The sequence below is a fragment of the Physeter macrocephalus genome, chromosome 9, assembly GCF_002837175.3.
Source record: "Physeter macrocephalus isolate SW-GA chromosome 9, ASM283717v5, whole genome shotgun sequence".
In the NCBI taxonomy this organism is placed as follows: Eukaryota; Metazoa; Chordata; class Mammalia; order Artiodactyla; family Physeteridae; genus Physeter; species Physeter macrocephalus.
In genome coordinates this window covers 14,135,633-14,161,448 of record NC_041222.1, presented here as the reverse complement: position 1 = coordinate 14,161,448, position 25,816 = coordinate 14,135,633, and the positions used below count along the sequence as shown (strand labels likewise).

The 25,816-nt window shown below is 38.9% G+C and overlaps 1 protein-coding gene across 16 annotated transcripts in view; it reads left to right on the top strand.

The window, feature by feature from the left end:
- The window catches only part of MUSK (muscle associated receptor tyrosine kinase), a 94,275-nt gene that overhangs the window by 54,965 nt on the left and 13,494 nt on the right, over positions 1 to 25,816 (top strand). For 6 of the 16 annotated variants that reach the window (XR_008618175.1, XM_055087032.1, XM_055087027.1 and 3 more), the window contains 7 exons: positions 2,442 to 2,510; positions 2,784 to 2,846; positions 4,130 to 4,289; positions 14,298 to 14,337; positions 20,438 to 20,701; positions 24,629 to 24,804; positions 25,476 to 25,499. Coding sequence is in view for 15 of the 16 variants with exons in the window: in XM_055087032.1 (XP_054943007.1) it covers positions 2,442 to 2,510; positions 2,784 to 2,846; positions 4,130 to 4,289; positions 14,298 to 14,337; positions 20,438 to 20,701; positions 24,629 to 24,804; positions 25,476 to 25,499 (796 nt within the window). In the remaining variant the exon portion in view is untranslated. The remainder of the gene's footprint in view (positions 1 to 2,441; positions 2,511 to 2,783; positions 2,847 to 4,129; positions 4,290 to 14,297; positions 14,338 to 20,437; positions 20,702 to 24,628; positions 24,805 to 25,475; positions 25,500 to 25,816) is intronic. The other 10 variants (XM_055087029.1, XM_055087030.1, XM_055087031.1 and 7 more) reach the window with 6 other exon arrangements.

Here is a 25,816-nt window from a genome sequence, read left to right as displayed (position 1 = left end):
TGCACCGCAACAAGAAACGCCGTGACAGTGAGAGGCCCACGCACCGCGATGAAGAGTGGCCCCTGCTTGCCACAACTAGAGAAAGCCCTCGCACAGAAACGAAGACCCAACACAGCCAAAAATAAATAAATTAATTTTTTTTAAAGTTGAATCATTTTAACTTATTAGAAGAATTTTATAAAATAAATAGCCAAATCATCTGTGTTGAAGATTGTGGTTTTTGAATTTCCTTAAAGGGAGGCTCGGGGCTTCCCTGGTGGCGCGGCCCGCGAACCAAAAAAAAAAAAAAAAAAAAAAAAAAAAAAGGAGGCTCACCTATATATTATACGTATTTTTTTAAATGTATATGTTTATTTATTTTTGGCTGTGTTGGGTCTTCATTGCTGCGTGCGGGCTTTCTCTAGTTGCAGCGAGCAGGGGCTACTCTTCGTTGTGGTGCGCGGGCTGCTAATTGCAGTGGCTTCTCTTGTTGCAGAGCACAGTCTCTAGGTGCGTGGGCTCCCCTAGTTGTGGCATGAGGGCTCAGTAGTTGTGGCTCGTGGGCTCTAGAGTGCAGGATCAGTAGTTGTGGCACACGGGCTTAGTTGCTCCATGGCACGTGGGATCTTCCCAGACCAGGGCTCGAACCCATGCCCCCTGCATTGGCAGGCAGACTCCCAACCACTGCACCATCAGGGATGTCCCTATACATATATTTAACAGGCAGTATTTTGGTTTAAAGGACACGAGCTATGGAAACATCTTCTCTCACTAACTGGGCAAACCAAGATAATTACATATATCAAGTGGAATATATTAAGTTGAATATTTCAGCAGCCAGATCGAAAGAGGTCAATATTCATAGCTCTGTTGATCAAAAACAGCATGGGAAATTTTCTCAATTGTTCCTTTTTCTATGGTGCATAGACAGACATTATTACAATCCCTAAACATGGACCGTATTGGGCCACATCCTAAAGGTCCCTGAGACAATCCTAGCCAGCTGGGACTATTTGCAAGACAAGGTCATAGAAGCCAGAATACCATTCAGAGGTTTCTCTATGTTGAGGTCAAATCATGATGAAGTTGTGGGATTATCCATAACTCGGGATAGATTCTCTCCAAACAGCATTATTAATATATTAACGATATGTAAAAAATATTCCACCTATATTGCCTCGCTCAGAAGGCTTTTACATACGTTAAATCAGGTGTGAACTAATATGCCTATTTAATAGAGTTCCTGTTCGATGGCCTCATTTGAGGTCACTGTCTCAACACCACACACAGAGCAGAGAGCTGTTTATCCAGCTCTTTCAGATCAGTATGCCTGGGTGACTTGGAGAAATACCATATTTACTGTAATACCAGATAGAGTCACCTCAATTAAGTCCTCAGCTTCGCCTCAGCATACCTTGGTCAAAGCTCCCAGGAATAATCTGAACTCATCATTTTGAGCTTTTAAACCTGAAGAGCAAAATGATCAAAACGCAGGGCAAAGGGCTGTTTTGAATTTTAGGTCATCAAAAATACTAAACTGTTGGTCAGGCTGCTCCATGAAGAAAGAAAAACAAATTCAAACGATGACTAACAAGGCCTGCTGTGCATGAGTCACAAACTGAATCAAGCCAGCCCTCTGGAAACAGGAGGAAAAGCTCTTAGGAATCACATCATAATCAGGCAATGAGCCTCAGAACTTGCTGGTCTACTCGCTGAACTATGTCAGCACCTGGATGACGTCCAGGAGAAGAGAGGTCAGGAGGTTTAAAACTCACTTCTCTTTCCTCCCAAGAATGTTTTCAGTGACCTTGAAGAGTGACTTTCTTAGGTGTGAACATGAAAATTGTGGGAGTTGAGTCAGCATTTGGGGGATTACTCGCTTCTGAGTTGTCTCCCAGGCACTGACGGTACAGACCTACTTCTTGAAAGAGGGAACGAACTTTGCAAAGGAGGAAGGTAATTGTTCTATGGATTTCACATATATAAACTGAAAGGGATTATATTTATAAACAAAATATCCTGAGAGGATAAGGCATACTGGCTGACAGAGGTTTGAGGTCTTTAGCTTTTTTCTCATTGTTGCTTTGTATTAAAATTCAGGGAGAGTCCAAAATTGTATTTCACCAACAAGCACCTACTATATAGCACAGGGAACTCTAATCAATATTCTGTAATAATATGGGGAAAAAAATCTGAAAAAGAATGAATATATGTATATGTATAACTGAATCACTTTGCTATACACCTGAAATTAACAGAACATTGTAAATCAACTATACTCCAATAAATTTTTTTAAAATTATATTTCAAATTGTTCAATCCTTTCCATCTAACTTGGACACTCAAATCCATAAGAACTTGCACCTCTGATAAATATGTTAATGATGAATTCGGTTTGAATTCCCAACTGCATGTATGTCTCTTAAAGATATTTTTCTCTCTGCCTTGTCAATTTCTCATAGAGTCCAGGCTGCTTATCTGGGGAAAATGCCACAATACTTGATCTGACCTGGGACGTTTCCCCAGTTAAGGTAAATTGATGCTCACGTAAACCAGTGTTTCTCATAAGGAGACTAATAGCGCAGGTAAAGAATAAAAAGACGAAGAAGCTAAGTGAACAAACTTTCACTGCCCAGTTGCTACAGAGAGCGCTGGGTTCTGGGGCCAGCCGGCCACCTGGCAGCAGAGGGATGGAAAGTTGGTCTCACCTCAGGGCTTCCCTCCCCCTTGCTGGTCTAACTGTGAAATCTTCCCTCATGTGAAACAGTAAAATAACTGGCTCCAAGTTTTTCATTCTCTTCTAGACAGAAAGATCTCTTTCAAGGCTACCATGGTACTCATCCCTACTCCTCCAAGATAAGGTCAAGGTAAACCATCAGTTAATTCCTTGATTGTCATTCCATTCACACTTCCCTCAAACCAGCATTTTCCCCTCATATAAGCAATGATAATTAAACAATAATTATTGAAAAGATGGTAGAGTGCTTAAGAAAACAGTGAAGAAAGAATCACCAGTTTAAGAAATGCCACCACTTTAACAATGACATTTAAGTCAGACATTTTTTTTTTCATGGTTGATTTGAGGTTGTTATAACTGTTCTTGTTTTCGAATAACTCTATTCTGTTTTCTAGGACTAGGGAAGGCACTAAAGCATAATGATTAAAAGCACAGGCTTTGGGGTCAGACAAACTAGGGTGTAAATTGGAACTCTGCAACCCAATAGAATGTGCTAGACAGCTGTTGAATGCTGACAGCTAATAAGCATTTACATAAATTAACCTGTCAATTATGTACTAATATGGCATCGATAGCCTGGCTCTTTGAGAACATTTGACTTTCTGATTTAAGTAATGAGGCAGAAACAGAATTGGCTTTACAACCATTTTTTCCTGATAACCATTCACTATTTGATGTGCATTTATGGGGAACTGAACAGGAATTATGAAAATAAGCCCAAAACTCTATAACGTCTCATAATTGACTCTATCTTCAAGACAGAGAGACATATCTTGGAGGATTCACACAGCATATCCTTTCCTACCTTGCATTAGTTATTTATTGTTGGATCACAGACATCCCAAAGCCTAATGGCTTAAAACAATAACCATTTGTTAATGCTCACAAGTCTGTGGGTCAACCAGATGACTTTCCTGATTTGGGCTAGGATTGCCTGCTCTTGCTGATCTAGCTCCTGTGATTGGCAGGTTGACTGGGAGCTGATTGGTCTAGAATGGCCTTACTCGTATATCTTGATATTATTGGCTCCCAGCTGGATCAGTGAGGATAACTGGGCTATTTGTGCCTCATCCTCCAGCATGCTAGCTTTGGCTTGTTCACAGGAGGTCTAAGAGCAACAAGAATGCAAGCCACAATGTGCAAGAACTTTGCAAGTCTCTGTGTCTTTCTAAAACATGTCACAAGCCAATCAAGATTCAAAGCATGGAGAAAGATGCCACCTCTTGAGGGAAGAGCAACAAAGTCACATTGCAAGGTCATGGGCATATGGAGAGAAAAGTTGTTGGCAATTTTTGCAATCTACCACATGCCTTTTGATCATAATCCTTATCCTTTTTCTTTCCAGGCAACGGATACAGCATATTAGAAATCCTTGACCTAATTCTATCTTCTTTTTCCCCCTGACTCCACCAGGTTTCTTCTGGGTCCATTCAAGAAAGTGTGAAAGACCGAGTAATTGACTCAAGACTGCAGCTGTTTATCACCATGCCAGGACTCTACACATGCATAGCTACTAATAAGCATGGAGAGAAATTCAGTACTGCAAAGGCTGCAGCCACCATCAGTATAGCAGGTAGGATGGATTTTCACAATTGCATTGCTCCAGGAGAGGAGAGAGTTGGCAGTATTACACAATATCTTTCACTGGGGAAAATCTTTTTTTTTTTTAATCTCTTACTCCAGTCCCATTTGGGATATTTCTTCCTCCATAGGGACACTCCAGAGGTTGACCTAGATAATTGATTTTGGCTGATTTGTTGCTTCAAAAACTAGATCCACAAATACCTGCCCAAGTGATGGGTAACAGCTTCCAGGAGTTCATTTCTTTTTCTTTCATTTTCTTTTCTTCCCTTTCTTCTTCTTTTATTCTTCCCTTCCTCCCTCCCTCCTTCCTTCCTTCCCTCCTTTCATCCTTCATTCCTTTCTTCCTCCCTCCCTCCCTCCCGTTCTTTTTCATTCCTTTCCCTCCCCTCTTTTTTCCCTTCCTCTTCTTTGTTTCTTGGGGTTAATCAAACTTTCCAAGGCTCTAAAGAGGAAGTTGGCAGATATTTAACATGGTTGTGTCAGTTTCTGCATGGCTACATTTTGAGGGCATTTTTACTTATGAATATGTGATCTACCTTATGGTCTTTCCCCTTCCTGTTTCATGCAAGTGATAGCAGGACCTACAGGTATTTTCAAGGAAAAGGGCTGACACATGGATTTCTAGGATACTTGTGTTGAGTTACAAAGGTTTATTTTTAAAACTTAAATGTCCCAAAGGCTTCTGAGAAGATCTGTGGAATTCCTAGAGATGGAAATAATCCCTGTATCAGGAAATGCCCGGCATGATAATAGTCATAGCATGTCTACTGTCCAAGGGTCAACAGAGAGGTGCTTGGCCTCACATGTAAGGCAAGCACTGGTAGAACCTGTGCCCAGGGCCAGCTCCCCAGAGCCTACTATTTCTTATTACAGTGCCACTTCTCAGATCTTCCCTGATGGGGAAATTTCCAGTAATGTTTGTGATTTTTTAGCATGAGGTGAATAAAGACACAGAGAGATACAAAGGGAGCATTGGACAAAGCTGGCTCTCTGAGGCATGCCCATGAAGGAAAGAGATTTCAAAACCAAGGATCCCTTCTGCCTTCTCCTCCAAGGATATATCTGCCTACAGTATCTTGAGACATCATATCAGTTATTTGAGAATTTCCACTGATGGGAAGTCATTTTCCCAGAGAAGGGTGAGATTCTTAAAAGTAAATTCAACTCAGTTTAACAAATAATAATAAAATGATTACTATTCACATAGCACTTTGTTGATTACGAAGCACTCTTATATGCATTTATTAAATACACTGGGCTCTGTCCATTGCGTTAGGTAAAGGATGCAAACTTAATTAATGAATGGGATCATTAGCAATGGAGTCCCAGTTTTCTAGGGACTCTCAATCTAAAAAGGAAGTCCATCAGTCACAGACATTATGGCACAGACTATGTTCTATGCAGAAGCACAAAGTACAACAGCAGACACAAGAGAGAGAGTTTAAGGGAATCCTTGGGAAAGAGATACCATTTGAGTTAGAGATGACAAGGTCGAAATGAGTTCAGAAAATAGCAAGTCATGATGGAGACTGAGAGTGAAGTGGAGGATGGGAAGAAAGGCTTGAAATGTGAGCTCTAGCTGGGTTATGAAGAGCCTGAGTAGGTTGACTATTCTTCAATCAGTGGGAAGTCATTTAATTTTTTTAGAGAAGGCAAATGATATGATCAGATATATTCTTTATCAAATCAACAGATGTCGGGTGTCAACAGATGGGGAGGCATGGCATGCAGTTAGGAGGCTATTCCAGGAGTCTGGAAAAGTCATGAAGGTCTGAACAACAGCAACAATTGGTAAAGAGAGAACAGGGGAGATGAGTGAAACCTATCAGGAGAGAAACGATAAGATTTGAAAGTGTTTGAATGCGGTAGAAGGAGTTCAGATGTGTCTGAGATTTTGAGGAAAGTGTCTAGGACAACTAATAACAGATAAAAGAACATGAGAAGGGGCTTCCCTGGTGGCGCAGTGGTTGCGCGTCCGCCTGCCGATGCAGCGGAACCGGGTTCGCGCTCCGGTCTGGGAGGATCCCGCATGCCGCGGAGCGGCTGGGCCCGTGAGCCGTGGCCGCTGGGCCTGCGCGTCCGGAGCCTGTGCTCCGCAGCGGGAGAGGCCACAGCAGAGGGAGGCCCGCATACCACAAAAAAAAAAAAAAAAAAAAAAAAAAAGAACATGAGAAGGTTCAAGAGATAATAAAACAATTAAATTTTTGATGCTTTTTTAATTACTTGGAATGAGTCTATCTTATGTTTTATTTGATATTTGATCAAGACCCAGTGTTAAATACATAAATATATATTTATGTAACCTATATCTATATATTTACAATGTGTGTGTATGTGTGTTTGTGTATGCAGAGAGAAGGAGAAACATTTACATATGAATTCTCAAATCCAAGAAAATAGACTGATCTAGTCTAGCTTAGATTAGAATCACCTCCACTGGTTAGAAGAGAAAAATTAATGTTGCTAATCTGAAGAGAGTCTTATTTCAGGTAATTATTCAGTCATTCAAAGATCAATTTCCTGCCACGTTTCTTCCTCCCCTTTCTCCTTGTATCTCTTCCCTACATGGAAAGAGAGAAGGAGTCTTGGATTTATGCAGTGGTGTCCTCTGGACCCGCCCTGGTATTTGGTAAAGTCTACAGCTAGAGAACTAGTGATCTCATCTCTTGGCTTGGTTGGGACCCAGAGGACCTCCGTGTCTGGCTCAGCCCCGCTGAGGCTCTTCCTGGAGCAGCACAACCCTCTACATCTCAGTCAAATCCTTCATCGAGCCCCTCTCTAGAGTCTACTCTGCAACGTCTGCATGTAGGTCACCCTGGCTCTCCCTACAATACCAGATATACTAAAAATCCAAGTCAGCTCCTTCCTTATCCCTCATGCAGCCTGAAGCAACTTCTGGATCATTTTCATGTTACACAAAATCCAAAAACGATTCACACCTACCAACTCAGTTCTTCTGTCTACCCAACCATGTCATGCGACCATTTTTACACTAATATGGCCATCCTATGTCAGGGTAAGAGGTCCCTAAAAGTTTCTCTGCTTTTAGAGTCCCAAATAAGAAGTAGGAAAAACTCCCTCTGCTTTGGCTTTTTCCTTAATTTATCAATATACCTCTCTTCTAGGATTTTGGTCCAGAGAAAGGAATCTATAAAATGTGTATCTGAATTCTTAATTCCCTTACCTTCCACCTTTCTGCAACATACCAAGCTGAAGGGACTGGTCAGGGACACCCCCTTTAGTGTGGTAACCTTCAGAGCCCACCCATCATAAGTACAAAGACAGGTGTGAAGGCAGTGCTATGATCAATAAAAATAACCTGATAAAATGGGTTTATCTCCCCCCACACAAAGACAGATCCATCACATGACATGATCTCAAAGATGCTGAAAGGACTATAGAGCATAATTACCACCATAGTGTATACAGCAACATCACCCCTTTCATCCCAGTCCTAGTCCAAATGAGAACCTGATCCAACACCATTAATAAACAGAATATACCAACAGAGGAAGCCGTAATCCTAAAGAAAATGATGGTATCTTCTGGTGGTAAAAAGAGCCTTAAAGTGTGGACAGGCAGCGTAGAAAGGCAATGTCCCAGAATGCAGGGAGAAGTCATTAATATTGAGAATAGACCAGAGTGAGAATGAGGGCAAATAGCAATGGCAACCTGGGGGAAAACATCAGGAGAATTTGTATGGGGAAAGGAATGGTGGGAGCAATGCGTGAGTTGGCACATAGCAGCAGAGAGGACCAGAAACTTGCCGCAGCAGAGGTGAATGCAGATAGGGAGCAGTGACCCCAGTAGGGGCAATGGTCATGTAGACTGAAACCAGTAATGACCTGACTTTAGCCAATGGGCCTGTAGGTAATGTATTTGAATAATAAATGTGAATCCATCTGCACATAGAAAAAAAAAGTTACTAAAATGAGTAGAGGGACCCCCTCACGTAGCTAATTCATAAAAAGCTGCAAGGCCCTTTTGTTCATCCCCTGATCTGTTTTTCCTGTTGGATCCCATTTACTATGAGACTTGAAGCTCCCCTACTTTTCCTAAAATTTCCTCAGGCAGATTTAAAGAGGATGTCTCATGAGTGCACTGGAATAAGACCTCTGATCCCCGTGAGACACCTGCCATTTTTCTTCCTCCCCTTAACCCGTTCTTTTCAGTCAAAGCTACTAGATGCCTCATAAAAGTCTCCCTGCCATCACTGAGGAAACTGCTGTACTTCCCAACTCTGGGATGCTCCCTGAACCAATATTCCAGGGAAGTGAGGCCACTCTGGTGAAAAAGGGATTCATGGAACCACTTTTATTCAGAATCATTTCAAAGCACGGTCTTATGCTTTCCCGATCTCTCAGAGCTTGGTTGTGACATTCGCTCTCTCCACTTCTGCTTTAGGCATCTCTCTCCATTGGCCTCTGATGGGGCTGGCCAGAGGTCCAGAGCCTGGTGCCTCCCCTGGACATTTTGGCAATGCTTCCTTACCCCAAATTCTCCTTTCTCTCATTTCAGCCATCCCCATCCTCCCCTAGTGTTCTGTAGTCAACAGTCCCCTTTGTCACATTCTCTGTGTTTCACTTTGAAGATTTCACTCCATCTGTTTATTTACTCAACCCAGCAGGAAAACTGGAAATAGAAAAATCTGGTCTAGTGCTTAGGATTATGTCTAATGATATTTCTAGTGTTTGAAAGACAACAACAAAAAAAATAAAGATCAGCCTTCATTTTCCCAAAACTCTTCCATGTGTATGCCCAGATTCATATGTATTATTTGAGAAATGTGATATACTTCTTTCTGACTCATTTACATTTGCTGTTAGTCATCAAAAGGAGCCAGAAAAACTTTTGGAACCTCTCCCTATGAACCAGGAAGTTCCATTTCCCCTCCAGTCACAACCTCAAAAGGCTCAAGTTGCAATTTAAACTCAGCAGGCTGCTGGGTTATTGGCAAGATGCCTTCTCTTTGTCATCAGCCCTGTGACAGAGACCAGCAAGACACCTCATGATCCCTGTAATAAGCATAGTCCTGGAAGAGCCAAAGGCCATCAAAATAGACACAGGTATTAAATCTACCAAACATTTAAAGAAGAATTAACACCAATCTTTATTACCCTGATACCAATACCAGGTAAGGGCACTATAAGAAAACTAAAGGCCAATTTTCCTGATGAACATAAATGCAAAAATTCTCAACAAAATTCTAGCAAACCAAATTCAACAGCACATTAAAAGAATCACACACCATGATCAAGTGGGATTTATCTCTGAGATGCAAGGATGGTTCAACATACACAAATCAATTAGTGTCATACACCACATTAATAGAATGAAGGATAAAAATTACATGATCCTCTCAATAGATGCAGAAAAAGCATTTGACAAAATTCAGCATACATTCATAATAAAAACTCTCAGCAAATTGGATATAAGGAACATACCTCACAATAAGGGCCACATATGACAAACCTACAGCCAACATCATACTCAATGGCAAGAGGTTAAACACTTTTCCTCTAAGATCAGGCAAATGACAAGAGTGCCCATTCTCACCATTTCTATTCAACATAGTACTGGAAGTCCTAGCCCAAGCAATCAGGCGATAAAAAGAAATAAAAGATATCCAAATTGGAAAGGAAGAAGTAAAATTCTCCTTGTTTGCAGATGATACAATCTTATATATAGAAAATCCTAAAGACTCCACCAAAATCTGTTAGAACTAATCAATGAATTAAGTTCCACATACAAAATCGACATACAGAAATCAGTTTTTTTTAAATACACTAACAACAGAACATCTGAAAAAGAAGAAAACTATCCCATTTACAATAGCACCAAGAACAACAAAATACTTAGGAATAGGTTTAACCTAGGAAGAGAAAGATCTGTACGCTGAAAATTACAAGACATTGATAAGAGAAATTGAAGACACAGATAAATGGAAGATATCCTGTGTTCATGGATCAGAAGCATTAATATTGTTAAAATGTCCACAGCACCCAAAGCTATCTGTGGATTTCATATACTCCTATTGAAATTCCTATGGCATTTTTCACAGAAATAGAACAAACAATTCAAAAATTTGTATGGAAGCACAAAAGAGTCCCAAAAGCCAAGCAACCCTGAGAAAGAAGAACAAAGCTGGAGGCATCACACATCGTGATTTCAAGCTATATTACAAAGCTATAGTAATCAAGTCAGTATGGGACTGGCATAAAAACAGATGCCTAGACAAATGGAACTGAATCAAGAGCCCAGAAATAAACCCACACATATATGGTCAGTTAATTTATGACAAGGGAGCCAAGAATATACAAGAGGGAAAAGACAGTCTTTTCCATAAATGGTGTTGGGAAAACTGGATAACCACATGCAAAAGAATGAAACTGGACCTCTATCTTACAACACTCACAAAAATTAACCTGAAATGAATTAAAGACTTAAACACATGACCTGAAACCATAAAACTCCTAGAAGAAAAAATAGTAAGTTCCTTGACATCAGTCTTGGTGATGATTTTTTTGGATATGATACCAAAAGCATAAACAACAAAAGTAAAAATAAACAAGTGGGACTACGTCAAACTAAAAAGCTTCTGTACAGCAAAGGGAACCATCAACAAAACTAAAAAGCAACTTATAGAATGGGAGAAAATATTTGCTAATTATATATAAGGGGTTAATATCCAAAATATATAAAGAACACATACAACAGCAAAAAAACAATCTATTTTTAAAATGGACGAAGTATATGAATAGACATTTTTCCAAAGAGGACATACAGATGGCAAACAGGTACAGGAAAGGTGTTCAACATCACTATTCATCAGGGAAGTGCAAATCAAAACCACAATGAAATATCACTTCATACCTACTAAGATGGTTATCATCAAAAAAATAAGAGTTAGCAAGTATTGGCGAGAAAGGAACCCTGACCCACTGTTGGTGGAATTGTAAATTGGTTCAGCCACTATAGAAAACAGTATGGAGCTTCTGCAAAAAATTAAAAATAGAACTACCATATGATCCAGCAAACCCACTTCTGGATATATAGCCAAAGAAAATGAAAACAGGAGATCAAAGAAGTATCTGCACTTTCATGTTCATTGCAGCATTATTCACAGTAGCCAAGATACGGAAACAACTTAAGTGTCTGTCAACAGAAAAATCGATAAAGAAGATGTGGTATATACATATAATGGAATATTATTCAGCCATGATAAAGAAAGAGATTTGGTCATTTGCGACAACATGGATGAAACTTGAGGGCATTGGGCTAAGTGAAATAAGTCAGACAGAGAAAGACAAACGCTGTATGATATCACTTATATGTGGAATCTGAAAAAGTCTAACTCACAGAAACAGAGTACAGTAGTGGATACCAGGGGCAGTGGGGTGGGGGAAAAGGGGGAACATTGGTCAAATGGTACAAACTTCCAGTTATAAAATGAATAAGTTCTGGAAATCTAATGTACATCATTGGTGGTTATAGTTAATACTGTATTATATACTTGAAAGTTGCTAAGAGAGTTGCATTATGTTCACTGTAGCAAATCAACACCTTGTCCACCTTAAACTTACACAATGTTGAATGTCACTTATACCTTAATAAAGCTAGGAAAAATAGACACAGGGATCCAGTAGAGGAAAATCCATGTTTGTATTTCCCATTCTCAATGGCATTAATAGGTCCTTCACGAAATACTGAGGTCCAGAGTTCTTTTCTGCTTATTGAGTCTGAGGGCACAGGAATGAGTCTGTGGTCACATCCCTCCTCTAACATAAGCCACTCCTCATTCTACCAACACCCCCACTGTCTGCAATGCCCCTTCTTTGGATTGACCTCAGAGTCTGGGGATTCTGGTCACTAAATTTAAAGCTCACATGAAAATATGTAGCATAACCGAAGCTGGGCAGTAGGGAGAAATCCGATATGTTACTATTGGAGTCCCCCACCCTCCCAAAATGGGCCACGTATTTTTATTTTTTAAATTTTTATTGAAATATCATTGATTTACACTGTTGTATTAGCTTCCGGTGCATAGCAAAGTGATTCAGTTATATATATTCTTTTTCATATTCTTTTCCATTATAGGTTATTACAAGATATTGAGAATTGTTCCCTGTGCTATACAGTAGGTCCTTGTTGGTCATCTATTTTATATATAGTAGTGTGTATATTTTAATCCCAAACTCCTAAATTATCCCTCCCCCCCTTTCCCCGTTGGTAACCATAAGTTTGTTTTCTATGTCTGTGACTCTATTTCTGTTTTGTAAGTAAGTTCATTGGCATCATGGTTTAGATGCCACCTATAAGTGATATCATATGATATTTGTCTTTGTCTGACTTACTTCGCTTAGTATGATAATCTCTAGGTCCATCCATGTTGCTGCAAAATGGCATTATTTCATTTTTTAATGGCTGAGTAATATTCCATTGTGTATATATACCACATCTTTATTCATTCATCTCATATTTTTATTTTCAATATTTTGAGTTGATGTTTCACATTATTACAGAAAAAAATTAGAACTTTGGACTCTTATTTTGTAATCGATATAGCTGATTGAACATACTACCATGTTTCACACTCTCTCTCATGTCTCATAGTCACACTCCCGTGTCCCCCGCAATGTTCCCCCCAGTTGTGAGACGTGGGGTGATGTAGCAGGAGCACACGACTCCCTCTATCACCCAGTGTTTCAGCCACAATAGGTAGAAGTGTTCTTACCAACAAAACAGGCCCCGTCCCTTGGCATTTCATGGTGGCTTCATCTGATTTCCAATGGATTAAAGGTGTTTGTTTTTGTTTTTAATAAAAGGGAAAAGAATAAATGACTAACAGCCAGTAGCCACACTAAATTGCTACCAGCTGTTCTGCAGCTAGGCTCAAGAGGTAAGCATTCTTTCTACAATCAGGCAGCTTTTTTATATTAGATTGGCTGTATGTTTTAGAAGAGAGACAACATTTTATTGGCTTTTCCAGATAATGGAAAAGATACTACAAATATTGATGGCTGTTGGAAGTTTTTGAAATTTCTAAAAATCTAGTTTTGAGATAAAAGCACTTGTTTATAATCAGAGGCTCTTGGACCCCTTCCCTGCTCCCACTCTCCTCCCCGCAAAAATGAAAATGTGACTGGAGAAATTTCTGTACGAAACACATGGAAGCCTAGTGAATCATCCTTTGATTCTCTTAATATTCTTGAAAAGACTGAGCACCCTTAAATGACCTTGATTTTTTTTTTCCTCACTTGTCCTTGAAACAGAAGCCAATCTAAGCTTAGTATCTCTTCCCAAGTTCTATGGCTGGATTCTCTTTGGCTCTGGTTGATCTCCACGGTATTGAATCCTCTCTTTTACATCTTAAATTGAGGGCTCTTTCATATACATAACCTTGGCCTTTTCATGTTTCAACAGGTTTCCCTGCTCAGCTGCTATTAGATTCTGCCTTTACCCATTCTAAATTATATACCTTTTTCTCTGTAAGAATTTCCTCCTGTTTCTTCCATCTGTTCTCTCCAGAAAATGTGGGGCCCCTTGTTAAAAAATTATTAAGTGTTTCAAGATGATAACAGCAGAACATTAAATTAAGCATGGGGCCCTTCTGAGTGTGGGACGCTGTGTGACCACGTGAAGCCAGTGGGTCTGTGAAGAATCACAGCTCCACAACCCTCTTCCTGTTCAACCTCCACTTCTTGCCTTTCTTGATGCAAAGGCCTTGGGTGGCCAACAGAGGGAAATTCTGACCTATGATACTGCCTGGGCCAATGAGGCCACGGTTGACTCAGCTTGAAGGGAAGAATTCAGTTCCTGGAGACATTTAATATTTTCTTACTCTCCTTCTCCAAATCTGCCTGTTAATGCAGTATCTGGCCTCCTAGCAGAAGCAGGGAACTTTTCAGAAACTTAGAGATTAGAAGAATGAAAATTATCTGTTACAAACCTTGAGATGAAAATGTACTAACTTTTGTTTCTTTTCCCCTTTAATTTGATTTCCTGTGGAAACTTCCTTTCCTGTTACTAGAATGGAGGTAAGATATTATTGTTATACCAATGTTTTGTTTCGCTTTGTTTGACATGTCATTTATTGAGTATCTATTATTCGTTGAGTACTGTAATCTTTCAGAAAACTTTCTAATTTCTAATCCTTTTACTACTCTCACAAAATGATGATGAAGATGAAGATAGGCAACATCTGTTGAATACTTACTATGTATCAGGCACTGTGCTAAGAGCTTTACATGCATTTTAAAAATTTATCCTCAGGACATGAAATAGGTGCTAGTATTATCCCTATTGTACAGACAAGAAACTAAGAGATATACTTTGAACTGGAGAGTACACATGACTTAGCATATGATAGGCTTGGAAAAGAGACACAGAACTGACTCCCAAACCCTCCCTCATAGCTTTATCCTGCAGATAATAAAGTAACACCATGTAATATAACACTGTGAAACTTACAGCGTTTTATTTGCATAAAATTGCCTTTCATAAAAACTCCATGATGCGTAAAATTTCATCTAATTTTACAAATGATGAAACTGAGATTTAGAATGGTTAATTACTAATAATAATAGCAGTTAAGTTTTGCAGGACATTTTTGAGTACCACTGTTCTCATATTAATGTTTCAGCAACTTTATGGGGCAAAAACTATCATCTCTCTTTCTTTATATGAGGAACCTGAGGCACAAGAGTTGTCCAGACCACATAGCTAACTACAAAGCCTCAATATGAGCTCAGACAGACAGACTCAAGAGCACAGATTCATACCTATGATGGTAATCCAGGTAGCACAGCAACTGAGCAGGACCTGCAACTCAAGCCATTGATTCTAATTCCATGGAATGAAATAATTCATTCCATAAGAAAATTTAGTTTGTTCTCAATCTTTTTCCCAATTCATATAGCTTTGATGCATTTGTTTACCTAATAAATAGGTATTGAGAAAGAGTCCTGACCCGAAGGATTCTACAGAGAAGCTGAATATCTACTGAAGGGATATACAACATAAACACGGGAAAAGGTAAATTAAAATTCAGGCCAACCACAGAAGAGATGCCATCTTTCATTCATACACCTCTTTCATTCAGCACACCTGTCTTCTCTGTGCATCTTTAAAACACTCACTCTATTCCTGGCACTATATTGGAAAGCGGTAAAACAAAACAAATTGTACATATTCCCTGCACCCAAGGAATTTACATTTTACTAGGGGACCGACACACACACACACACACACACACACACACATGTTACAAGGCAACATAATAATGGAATCATGCACAAATTCTGAGGGCTCAAGAACAGAAATAAATCATTCACATGCAACTAAATGCAAATGAAAAGAATTTAAACTGATTATAGTCAAATAAATGCTAACTAATGAAAATTCCATACCATTTTTCACTTGTGATAACACAAGCACTTTTGGTTTTCTGCAAAGGGCTAGATAGCAAGTATATGGCTTTGTGGGCCATACGGTCTCTGTTGCAACTGCTCAGCTCTGCTATCGCAGCACAAAAGGAGCCACAGACAATTTGAAAATGGATGAACTTGGCTCTGTTCCAATAAAATTTTACTTCTGGCCACTGAAATTTGAATTTCATATAATTTTCACTTCTTCTTTTGATTTTTTCAACCATCTAAAAATGTAAACACCATCCTAGCTCACAGGTGGTATAAAAATAGGCAGTAGGCCAAATTTGACTGGTGGGTTCTATTTGCTGATCCCTGTCATAGAGAATGAATCATATACAAAGACACTAGGCATGAAAGGATAAAAAGAATTCCAGTTTGCTTTGGAAGTTTAGAGTGGCGTAGGGCCCTGGCCATCACATTTGTTGGGAAAGTACAATGGGAGCCTGGCAGTTGCTGTATAAGGAAGAAGATGTGTCGCTATCAGAGGAGAGGTCCCGTTCTCACGTGTGCCAGCCCTAGGGAGGGCAGGAAAAGAGGTGTGGAGTTTCTGCTGGGGCAGTGGGGTTGTCCCAACCAACCATGCCATGGCTGGTCATCAGGATGTGCCTTTGGACAACGTATTGTATTATGTGTTCAAAGGGAAGAGATGTTGCCCTCATAGAAACTGGAAGATCACATTTTAAAACAGTGGACCCTTGAACAATTCACGGGTTAGGGGCACCAACCAGCATGCCTTATAACTTTAGAGTTGGCTCTCTGTCTATGTGGTTCCTCCATATCCACGTTCTGCATCCTTGGATTCAACCAACTACGGATGGGATCGTGTAGGACTGTAGTATTTATTGAAAAAAAACACTGTGCATAAGGGGACCCATACAATTCAAACCCATGTTGTTCAAGGGTCAACTGTATTCTACCGAATGTGATTCATACATGTTAAAGCAGAGAGAAAATAAAAGCAAAAGGTGTAGTGAGAATCCTTTAAATATTCCATCCGACCAAGGAGAGTTGTCTGCTATAAAATAAGTTAGAAGGGGGACTTGGGATCAAATATCAGTTGTTGCCTCCAAAAAGAGAAACTGTTCAGAAAGAGAGGTCAGCCAGGTTCAGTCTGTCAGGAGACAAGAGAGGGACTGGCTCCATGTGCAATATTAACTAGAATTTTTGGAGGTAGTCCAGCAGATCATTCCAAAACAACCAGCATTCTGTGAACAGATCCATGTGACCTCTGCCCCACTGTTCAAATGAGCAACATGGCCAGCTGCCTCTGTGGCTGCCCCATCCACAGGCCCCAGATCTGCATGTGGAGAAATACGACTTCAGCTGGACAGAAAGGGCACTCGTCGCTTGCAAAAGACAGAAGACACCAACGGAAATTGTTTGCATTCATCTTGTTCCCTGGGTTTTGCTGTGACCTCCTTAAATTTTTTAAGTGATAGGGTTAGAAGGATGAGGGAAAAAATGGCCCCATTGGCCTCCATATCTTGCCTCTGAAATTTGATCACTGCATAAAATTTGAGGTTGATAAGTCAGCAAAACAGGGGAGGAAATTGTTCCAACTCTGACTGAAACGTGACTGGGCAGTCTCTTTATATATGTATTATGTATGTGTGTGTGTGTGTGTGTGTGTGTGTATATATATATATATATATATATATATATATAAACATAGTAAAAGGGAAATTAAACTACAGGCCACCCGCAGAAGACATGCCATCTTTCATTCGCACACTGTTCAGCACATGTGTCCTCCCTGTGTATTTTTAAACCACTCACTCTATTCCTGTATATATATATATTTGGTCCTATCTATCCCTTACCTTGTGGGGCTAATCCAAGCAAAGATATACTACCAAAGCTAAGTCTTTAATGCTCCCAGAACATCACAGAGACAGAGAAAATAGATAAGAACCATATATTTTGTATCTGTATGTTTTTTCCCAGCATGCAAAGGGTTTTCACAGGCTAGTTATCTTCAAGCTGGTAGGAAGACAATTAAAACCAAGATCTTCTCATTTCTATTCAAAATCTATTCTGCTTTTCCTTTTTTTTTTCCTTTGGCATTATATAGCTAATGTTCAAAAATCAATGAGGACTCCGTACTATTAATTCACATTGAGGTTGTTCTAAAGATTTTTCCAGGGCTTTTTAAAAGAGAAGCAGCAGAAACTCAGAAAAAAAGAATTGGTTCTTTTTTTTTTTTTTAAGAATTGGTTCTTAATTGATTATTAATAATCCTTATCTCTGAGGCTATTTTCATTTTTTCTTTTGTGTAATTTTTCTTAGTTTCCAATGTTTTCTTTTTTTTTTTTTTTTTTTTTTTTTTTTTTTTTGTGGTATTGGTATGCGGGCCTTCCTCTGTTGTGGCCTCTCCCGTTGCGGAGCACAGGCTCCGGACACACAGGCTCAGCGGCCATGGCCCACGGGCCCAGCCGCTCCGCGGCATGTGGGATCCTCCCAGACCGGGGCGCGAACCCGGTTCCCCTGCATCGGCAGGCGGACGCGCAACCACTGCGCCACCAGGGAGGCCCTCAATGTTTTCTTTTAAATGTTTTTTGCTTATGTAATTAAAGAAAAAAAATCATGAATTTTTTAAATTAAAAATATTCATGGAAAAATAAAGAAGTGTCATTCAGTAGTTAACACATGACCGTGCAACATGGATGAATAATTCTCAGCTCAGAGACACTAGGAGAAATATTCAACTTTTACATGATATAGTTTTTCATAAATTTATGTATTTATTATTTATATTTGGCTGTGTTGGGTCTTCGTTGCTGCACGGGCTTTCTCTAGTTGCAGCGAGCGGGGGCTACTCTTCGTTGCGGTGCGTGGGCTTCTCATTGCGGTGGCTTCTCTCATTGCAGAGCATGGGCTCTAGGCACACGGGCTTCTGTAGTTGTGGCACACGGGCTCAGTAGTTGTGGCTCACAGGTTCTAGAGCACAGGCTCAGTAGTTATGGTGCACGGGCTTAGTTGCTCCGCGGTATGTGGGATCTTCCCGGACCAGGGCTTGAACCTGTGTCCCCTGCACTGGCAGGTGGATTCTTAACCACTGCGCCACCAGGGAAGTCCCTATAGTTTTTTTCTAAGTGAAAAGAGTCACACCTGCTCTTATCCATCCTCTCTTTTTATGGAAGGATTATCAATATGTGTGACCATTTTGTAAGCCATTTTGGGGTATTTCTAATTGTTAGGTATTATTATTCAGTTTCTTAAAGCACAGTATCCTTGCTTCTCTAGAACTTTCTTCGTGTCAGCATACCCTGAGTTCCCTCAGAGGTTGAGTCATGAGCTATTTTTCTGGGTGTTTTCTCAACCCTATAGGGCCCAAGTTTTCATGGGAGTTTTGCGTTTTCTTATTCAAGGCCTTCATTTAAAAACTCCCCAATGAATTACAGGTAATGCAATAAAGTTCATGTTGACTAATTAGTAGAATGCTAGTATGAATTAGAGAATAATTCTATGTTACAAAACATCATTTGAAAATATAGTGTTTCACGGAAGTTCATTGTTTTACCTGAATGAGTTGTATCTCATTTAATAGATTTGCTTCAAAGACCAGTCAATGATGTTTCTAATCAACTTTTCAAATTCAAATGGCGTCTGTTAGCAACTTAAACAATCCCCACAAATTCCAATTTGTTTAATTTTCCTTCCTTGAAATCCTTTATATAAAGATAATGAAATGCTAAATTCCAGATGTACAAATCTAAATGAGAGTGCAACTTGAATTTGCTGTCATTGTTAATGAGATATCTGATGGAAGGCATAAGGATATATTGAAACCATTACAGTGCCTGCACATAATAAGTGCTCAATAAATATCTGTCAGGTGAGTATAGGAGTTATTATAATTCCCAGCATTGCATTAAGGAAGCAGTGGATATGTGGAGGGAGTACCAGCTGCATTTTCCATTTTTCTTATTGTCCTCTTCAATTGTTATAGCAGATAAGCTTTTAATCTTATTGCTGTGCTAACACTTTTATTACCCATGAACACACAATAACCTGGGTTCAGGATAATTACATCACTTTACAGATTAGGACATTGTCAGAGACCAGATGACCCTCCCCAAGACATGTGGTGAGAAAATAGCAAAAGTGAAGATGCTACTTAGCTCCTCTGAGAGCCATAGCCAATGCTTTCTCCTCCCTGTGTGGCTTTCTTCTTATTCTTTAATGGAATGCTGGGAAAATGTGTGAGTGAGAGGACCTGATTTTGGAAGATGTGACACAAAATTCAAATCCTTAACTATCATAATGTTTAAATAAACTATGTTCATCAAGCTGCAAGCTCTTTGGATCAGAGCAATTACTACGTTCAGTCACTTATTAATCATGATGATGAATATATTTTTAGATGTATTTATTTGCTATGTCTGCTTATATGTAACAAATGTGGAGTCAAATTTTATTTATGATGGAAACAATAAAAACTCTCCCATCCATTCTGGCCTTGAGTGTTTCCAAAGCTTTCCACATCCATTATCACATTTGATCCTCTTCATAGCCCTCTGGAGTAGCTAGAGGTAATATAATTGCTGCTGGAAATGAAGACAATATTCAGATGGAACGTTTCAACCAATTTGCTGGTGCAATCTTCTATTTCTGTGATGCAGATGTGGAAATGGAAAACAAACAAAAAGGCAGATGGAATGCTAAGAAATAGCATGTGATCAGGAATGTTTTTCACTGCTTCTTTCAGTAAACCACAGAAAGATAACAAGGGCTACTGCGCCCAGTACAGAGGGGAGGTGTGTAATGCTGTCCTGGCAAAAGATGCTCTTGTTTTCTTCAACAACTCCTACGCAGACCCTGAGGAGGTCCAAGAACTACTGGTCCACACTGCCTGGAATGAACTGAAAGCAGTGAGCCCATTCTGCAGGCCGGCTGCTGAAGCTTTACTGTGTAACCACATCTTCCAAGAATGTAACCCTGGGGTGGCACCTACTCCTACACCCATTTGCAGGTAAAATTTACAAAATAAATAAATGGGGAAATTCTGTTTGTCTGTCTGCCAACAGGAAAAGTTTTCAAAAGAGGAAGTTGTTAGGTGTAAGACTAAAGGCAAAAGCTGGCTTTTGTCCAAAATATAAGGTAATTAATTGGACAAAATTCCTACCTTGTGAATCACTGGTGATACCCTGTTATACAAGGGCTCTAAGTTAGAAAATGTCATAAAAGGTATAATATTCTATTACATTTGTTATTGTTCACATTATTATCATATTCATAAACATCCCTGCTTTCTAGGAAGTAAAAAACAAAATCCCAAACTAATATGGACCTCATTAGGAAGCCAAGATAGAGAAAATAAAGACTACATATCAAGTATTTCAGCATTATTTGCCAATAAATTTGAGATCTTGGTGAGCATGTCAGAATATTAAAATACATTCCACCCAATAGTCTAATTTAAGTAATGACACTCTTGTGTCATGGGGGGTGGAAGGAGTAGAAACAGTTATAAAACAGATATTTCTTTAAAACCCCCTACTCTTTAAACACTGAAATTTATAAACCCACTTTCAATAGAATTATCTTTGCCTTTATTTACTTCTTGTGTAGAAAAGACAGGAATCAATGTAGCTTTTGAGCTAAATGGAACAAAGTTCAAATACTGTTTTGTACTGCTTTCTAGATGCACTGACATATGACCTCAGGTAAACTTCAGTTTCCTTGTCTGCAATAGAGCTGAGAGGATTAAAGGATAAATTGTACCCAGGGTATATATTAGAAACTGGATGGATACTGTTTGCTTTTCAAGAAAACACATGAAGACTACCAACACAGCACATTTCCAACTGTTTTGATAAAACCAGGAACTATTTAAATATTGAAATAGTTTTAAGGCATTCTATTTAATATAAAAGGACTACAGAGGTCATTAAAATAGAGTGCTCCTTTCTTCAACTTACTGCAAATTTTGAGGGTTTGAAGACATTTTAAGACTAATATAGGGACTTCCCTGGCGGTGCAGTGGTTAAGACTTCACCTTCCAATGCAGGGGGTGTGGGTTCAATCCCTTCAGGGAGCCAAGATCCCACATGCCTCACAGCCGAAAAACCAAAACATAAAACACAAGCAACATTGTAACAAATTCAATAAAAACTTTAAAAATGGTCCACATCAAAAAAAAATCTTAAAAAAAATTACTTAGGACATATAATTTGTTGTTTCTTCACTTAAGATTATATTTTCATCAGACATGATATCTAAGAATCTTTTGAGGAACAATGAGAATTAAAATTGAATTGTATCTTCATATGCTAGCACAAAATAAATTTATTGAGTAATTTCCCAACATTTATGCCCTAGATCAGTTTACATGCATAGGCCACAGATGTTCTTTCTCAAGATTGAAAATAATTTAACTTTTTTGTTTTTTTAGAAAAAAATCCCATTCACTGAGATTTCAAATTTATTAGAATAGCATAGTTAATTAACTCTTAAATCTGTGAGCCATTTGTAGTGTACTTAAATTTTTTTCTTAATTCCAGCTATTATTTAAACAAGTATTTTTTAAAATTAATTAATTAACTTATTTGTTTATTTTTGGCTGCATTGGGTCTTCGTTGCTGCACTCAGGCTTTCTCTAGTTGTGGCGAGCGGGGGCTACTCTTCGTTGTGGTGCGCAGGCTTCTCATTGCAGTGGCTTCTCTTGTTGTGGAGCATGGGCTCTAGGCATGCAGGCTTCAGTAGTTGTGACATGCGGGCTCAGTAGTTGTGGCACACGGGCTTAGTTGCTCTGCAGCATGTGGGATCTTGCTCGACCAGGTCTCGAACCTGTGTCCCCTGCGTTAGCAGACAGATTCTTCACCACTGTGCCACCAGGGAAGTCCCTGAGTATTTTTTTAATCTGAAAATTGTTTCTACTTTTTTAATCCTTGTAAACAATTTATTCACATTGGGGTTGAAAAATATAGTCTAGAAATTTTCACATTTTTATACTTCATTAAGGTTTTCTTTTCTCTTATATATAATCAATAATTGTTTAAAAAATAAGACATTTAAAAAGACTTGGGAGTAGATTTCTTTTCATTATTTTCTTTCCTATAAGTAATATAAAAAGAATGGATAATATGATTTCATCATCAGACTTATGTCCTTTTTATTTTAAGAATTTTTCTTATAGTATATCTCTGAGTATTTTTCTATTTTTTTATGTGCTCTAGTTTCTTGTTGGGAAACATTATTATTTGTACTTTGAATTTCTTGCTTGCTTCTCCCTCTCAGTTATCTCCTTACTCACTATTTTCATCTTTCTTTATGCATTCAGTTAGAACTTCTAAAGTTTTCCCCTATTATTTTTTCAATATCTTGCTGTGCCATTTCTTTCTCAATGAAGATTTCACTTGTTTCAGTGAAACAAAGTTGTTTTCACTTCTTTGTGGTCTTTATTTTCTTCAGTCACTACCATGTTTAACTTAACCTAGTTTTCACTTTATTTTCCATTTCATCTTGATTTTTTTTTCCCCGTGAAAAACTCTTCTGTAGAGGCCATGCTTCAGTGCATGTCAATGAAAACAAAACAATTTTTTAAATTCTCTAACGTGTCTTTCCATGTATAATAAAAAATAATTTTCCCAGGTATTTGCTTTCTCCACATAATGTGGGCTAAAAAGTTCTTTCATATGTCCCATATTGCTTTTGCACAGTTTAACTGTAACATCTGAATGCAGAAAGATTTGCTTATATGACCCAAGGATGGGACCAGGCATAAGAAGAAGCAAGCCAAGCAATGTTTCTCCAGTTCCTCAGAGTCTCAGAAGCCTGAAAGCCCCACTGTTCCCTCTTCCTTTGCAGACATATTAAGAATCTACTTTCCATCGTTGTACTCATGACTCCCATTATATCCCATCACATTAGTATGCACAGCCCTTTCATTCTGCACATGCTCAGTTGGTCCATATTGGCAAGTGGTTGCCTGGGAAAGCAGGAGTGTAGGCATGAGTAGTAAAAAATATATATACATGTATATATAACTACACACACACACGAATGTACACACTCACACAAAATTTCCTCCTCTTTTATACTTCATATATTGAATGAATGACATTACTATTATTATCCTTAATTTCTTTCATTATCTTTAATTTCCTCTTATTATGAATCCCAAATATCTTAATTTGGAACTAACTTGATTTTTCCTATGTAGTCTATCCTATTTCCTATAAGATAAGCTTGAACAAATATTAATCCACAAAATTCTAATTAGTCCAACTGGTCTACCTAATCTTTCTTCAGCCTTTTCACTCAGTACAACATAGAGATGAACATTGCAGCTTCTTATTCACACAGACCTTACTCTAGCTTTCTCAGATGAAAGCACACACAGCAATGGGATAGGACTCAGCTTCTCCAAGGGTAGGGCTGGGTAAGGACTCCCAAGCCCTCCTATAACCTTTCAGGAAGGTGATGCTATTCTGTTTTAGGGAACACAGTACACAGAGACACGGACTGTGTTCCTCAGGCCCTGCCCATTAGCCCTGAGATTACAGAAAAACCTCCCAGGCTGGAAACTGCTTGACAATGATCTTTTAAAGCTCTGCCTACCTTGTTTCTGTACCTTTGTAGTTACTTTAATACGAAGTTAAGAGAAAACATATCTGGGATTCCTAATCCATTACCTTTTGAACTTGAAAGTTCTTTTCCCCAGTAGCGTTAGTGATGTTTTAAAAACAAGACAGCATTTCATCTCATGGGATAATATACTATATATTTCATAACTTCTCACATTATTTACAATAAAAGGATCTTTACAAAAACACTTTTGCAAGAACAAACAGTGTACTATGATGATGTTTTGAAAATATGGGATTTAGGCTCCACCACCAATTTGGCTTCAACGTGCTATGATTCATCAAATTTTGTTCTCCCTAAATTATTTTAGAGAATACTGCCTGGCAGTAAAGGAGCTCTTCTGTGCAAAAGAATGGCTAGCGGTGGAAGAAAAGACGCACAGGGGACTCTACAGATCTGGGATACATCTGCTCTCCATGCCGGACTGCAACAAACTCCCCAGCATGCACTGGGACCCCATGGCCTGTACCAGACTGCCATATTTAGGTAACAGAGTTCTCTCGAGACTTTGGAGGTTCAGAGAAATTTACTATCTTGAGGAAACTAAGGTGTGAATTTAAATCTCCTAATATTTCTAGGCATTTCCAATATTTTTTGAGTTCTGCCTTCCTTCCATACCTAATAACAGAATCCTGTTGCTATCCTAATTGCACCGGTTAGCATAAGGATTTATTCCATTTGTTCTAAAAGAAATTAAAGAGCACTTTTCGCTGCTGCTTGAGATCTTACCTTACTTCATAAGCAGATCTTATGAGAGCTCATAACATTTTATGGAATGTGCAGAGAAATGGCTAAGAAACAGTTCATATTTTGTCAGAGGAGTGGAATAAAGGCATAAAGTCCTCTTTCTTACCCAAGGAAGCAGATTTTTCAGCATGCAAAAATAAGCCATATGTTTGCAAATGCTGATCTCACAAAACAAAGCTGAATGGCTGCATTTTGCTTTAATGAACTTCATCTGTAAGGAACTATGTGGTGAGCCCTAACAGCTGTTTTAATTTCAAAGATGCAATCCTTTCGCATTCGAATGGGAAGAATGTTTTCCCATTGTATATTAAAAAGCTGAAAGAGAACTTGCATTTCTTAGCACTCTCTCACAGAACACAGGAGGTATCTGGATGTTCACTTAAAACAAATTTTTATCCTTTCCCCTTCAGATTATAAAAAAGAAAACCTAACAAGTAAGTGATTTTGTTTGTGCCCTTGAAACATTATGTGTATGTAACTGGATTCATGCATGCGTATTTACACCCGTATTTCATGATGTCCAGAACGGGATGTACAGTCCCTCTCAAAGTCTTTTCACTATACTCACCCAGGGTAGAATATGCAGGAAGGTCATCGGAGATCCCAGTTTATAGCTTCTAATTAGGCCATGGAGAGCACCATATTTAGTGAATGATACAAATCCCATCTCCCACTTCAAGGTTACTAAGTTGCTTTATCCCTTCTATGGCTTTAAAATAAGCCAATTTAAAATATCATCTTTTGATTTTGC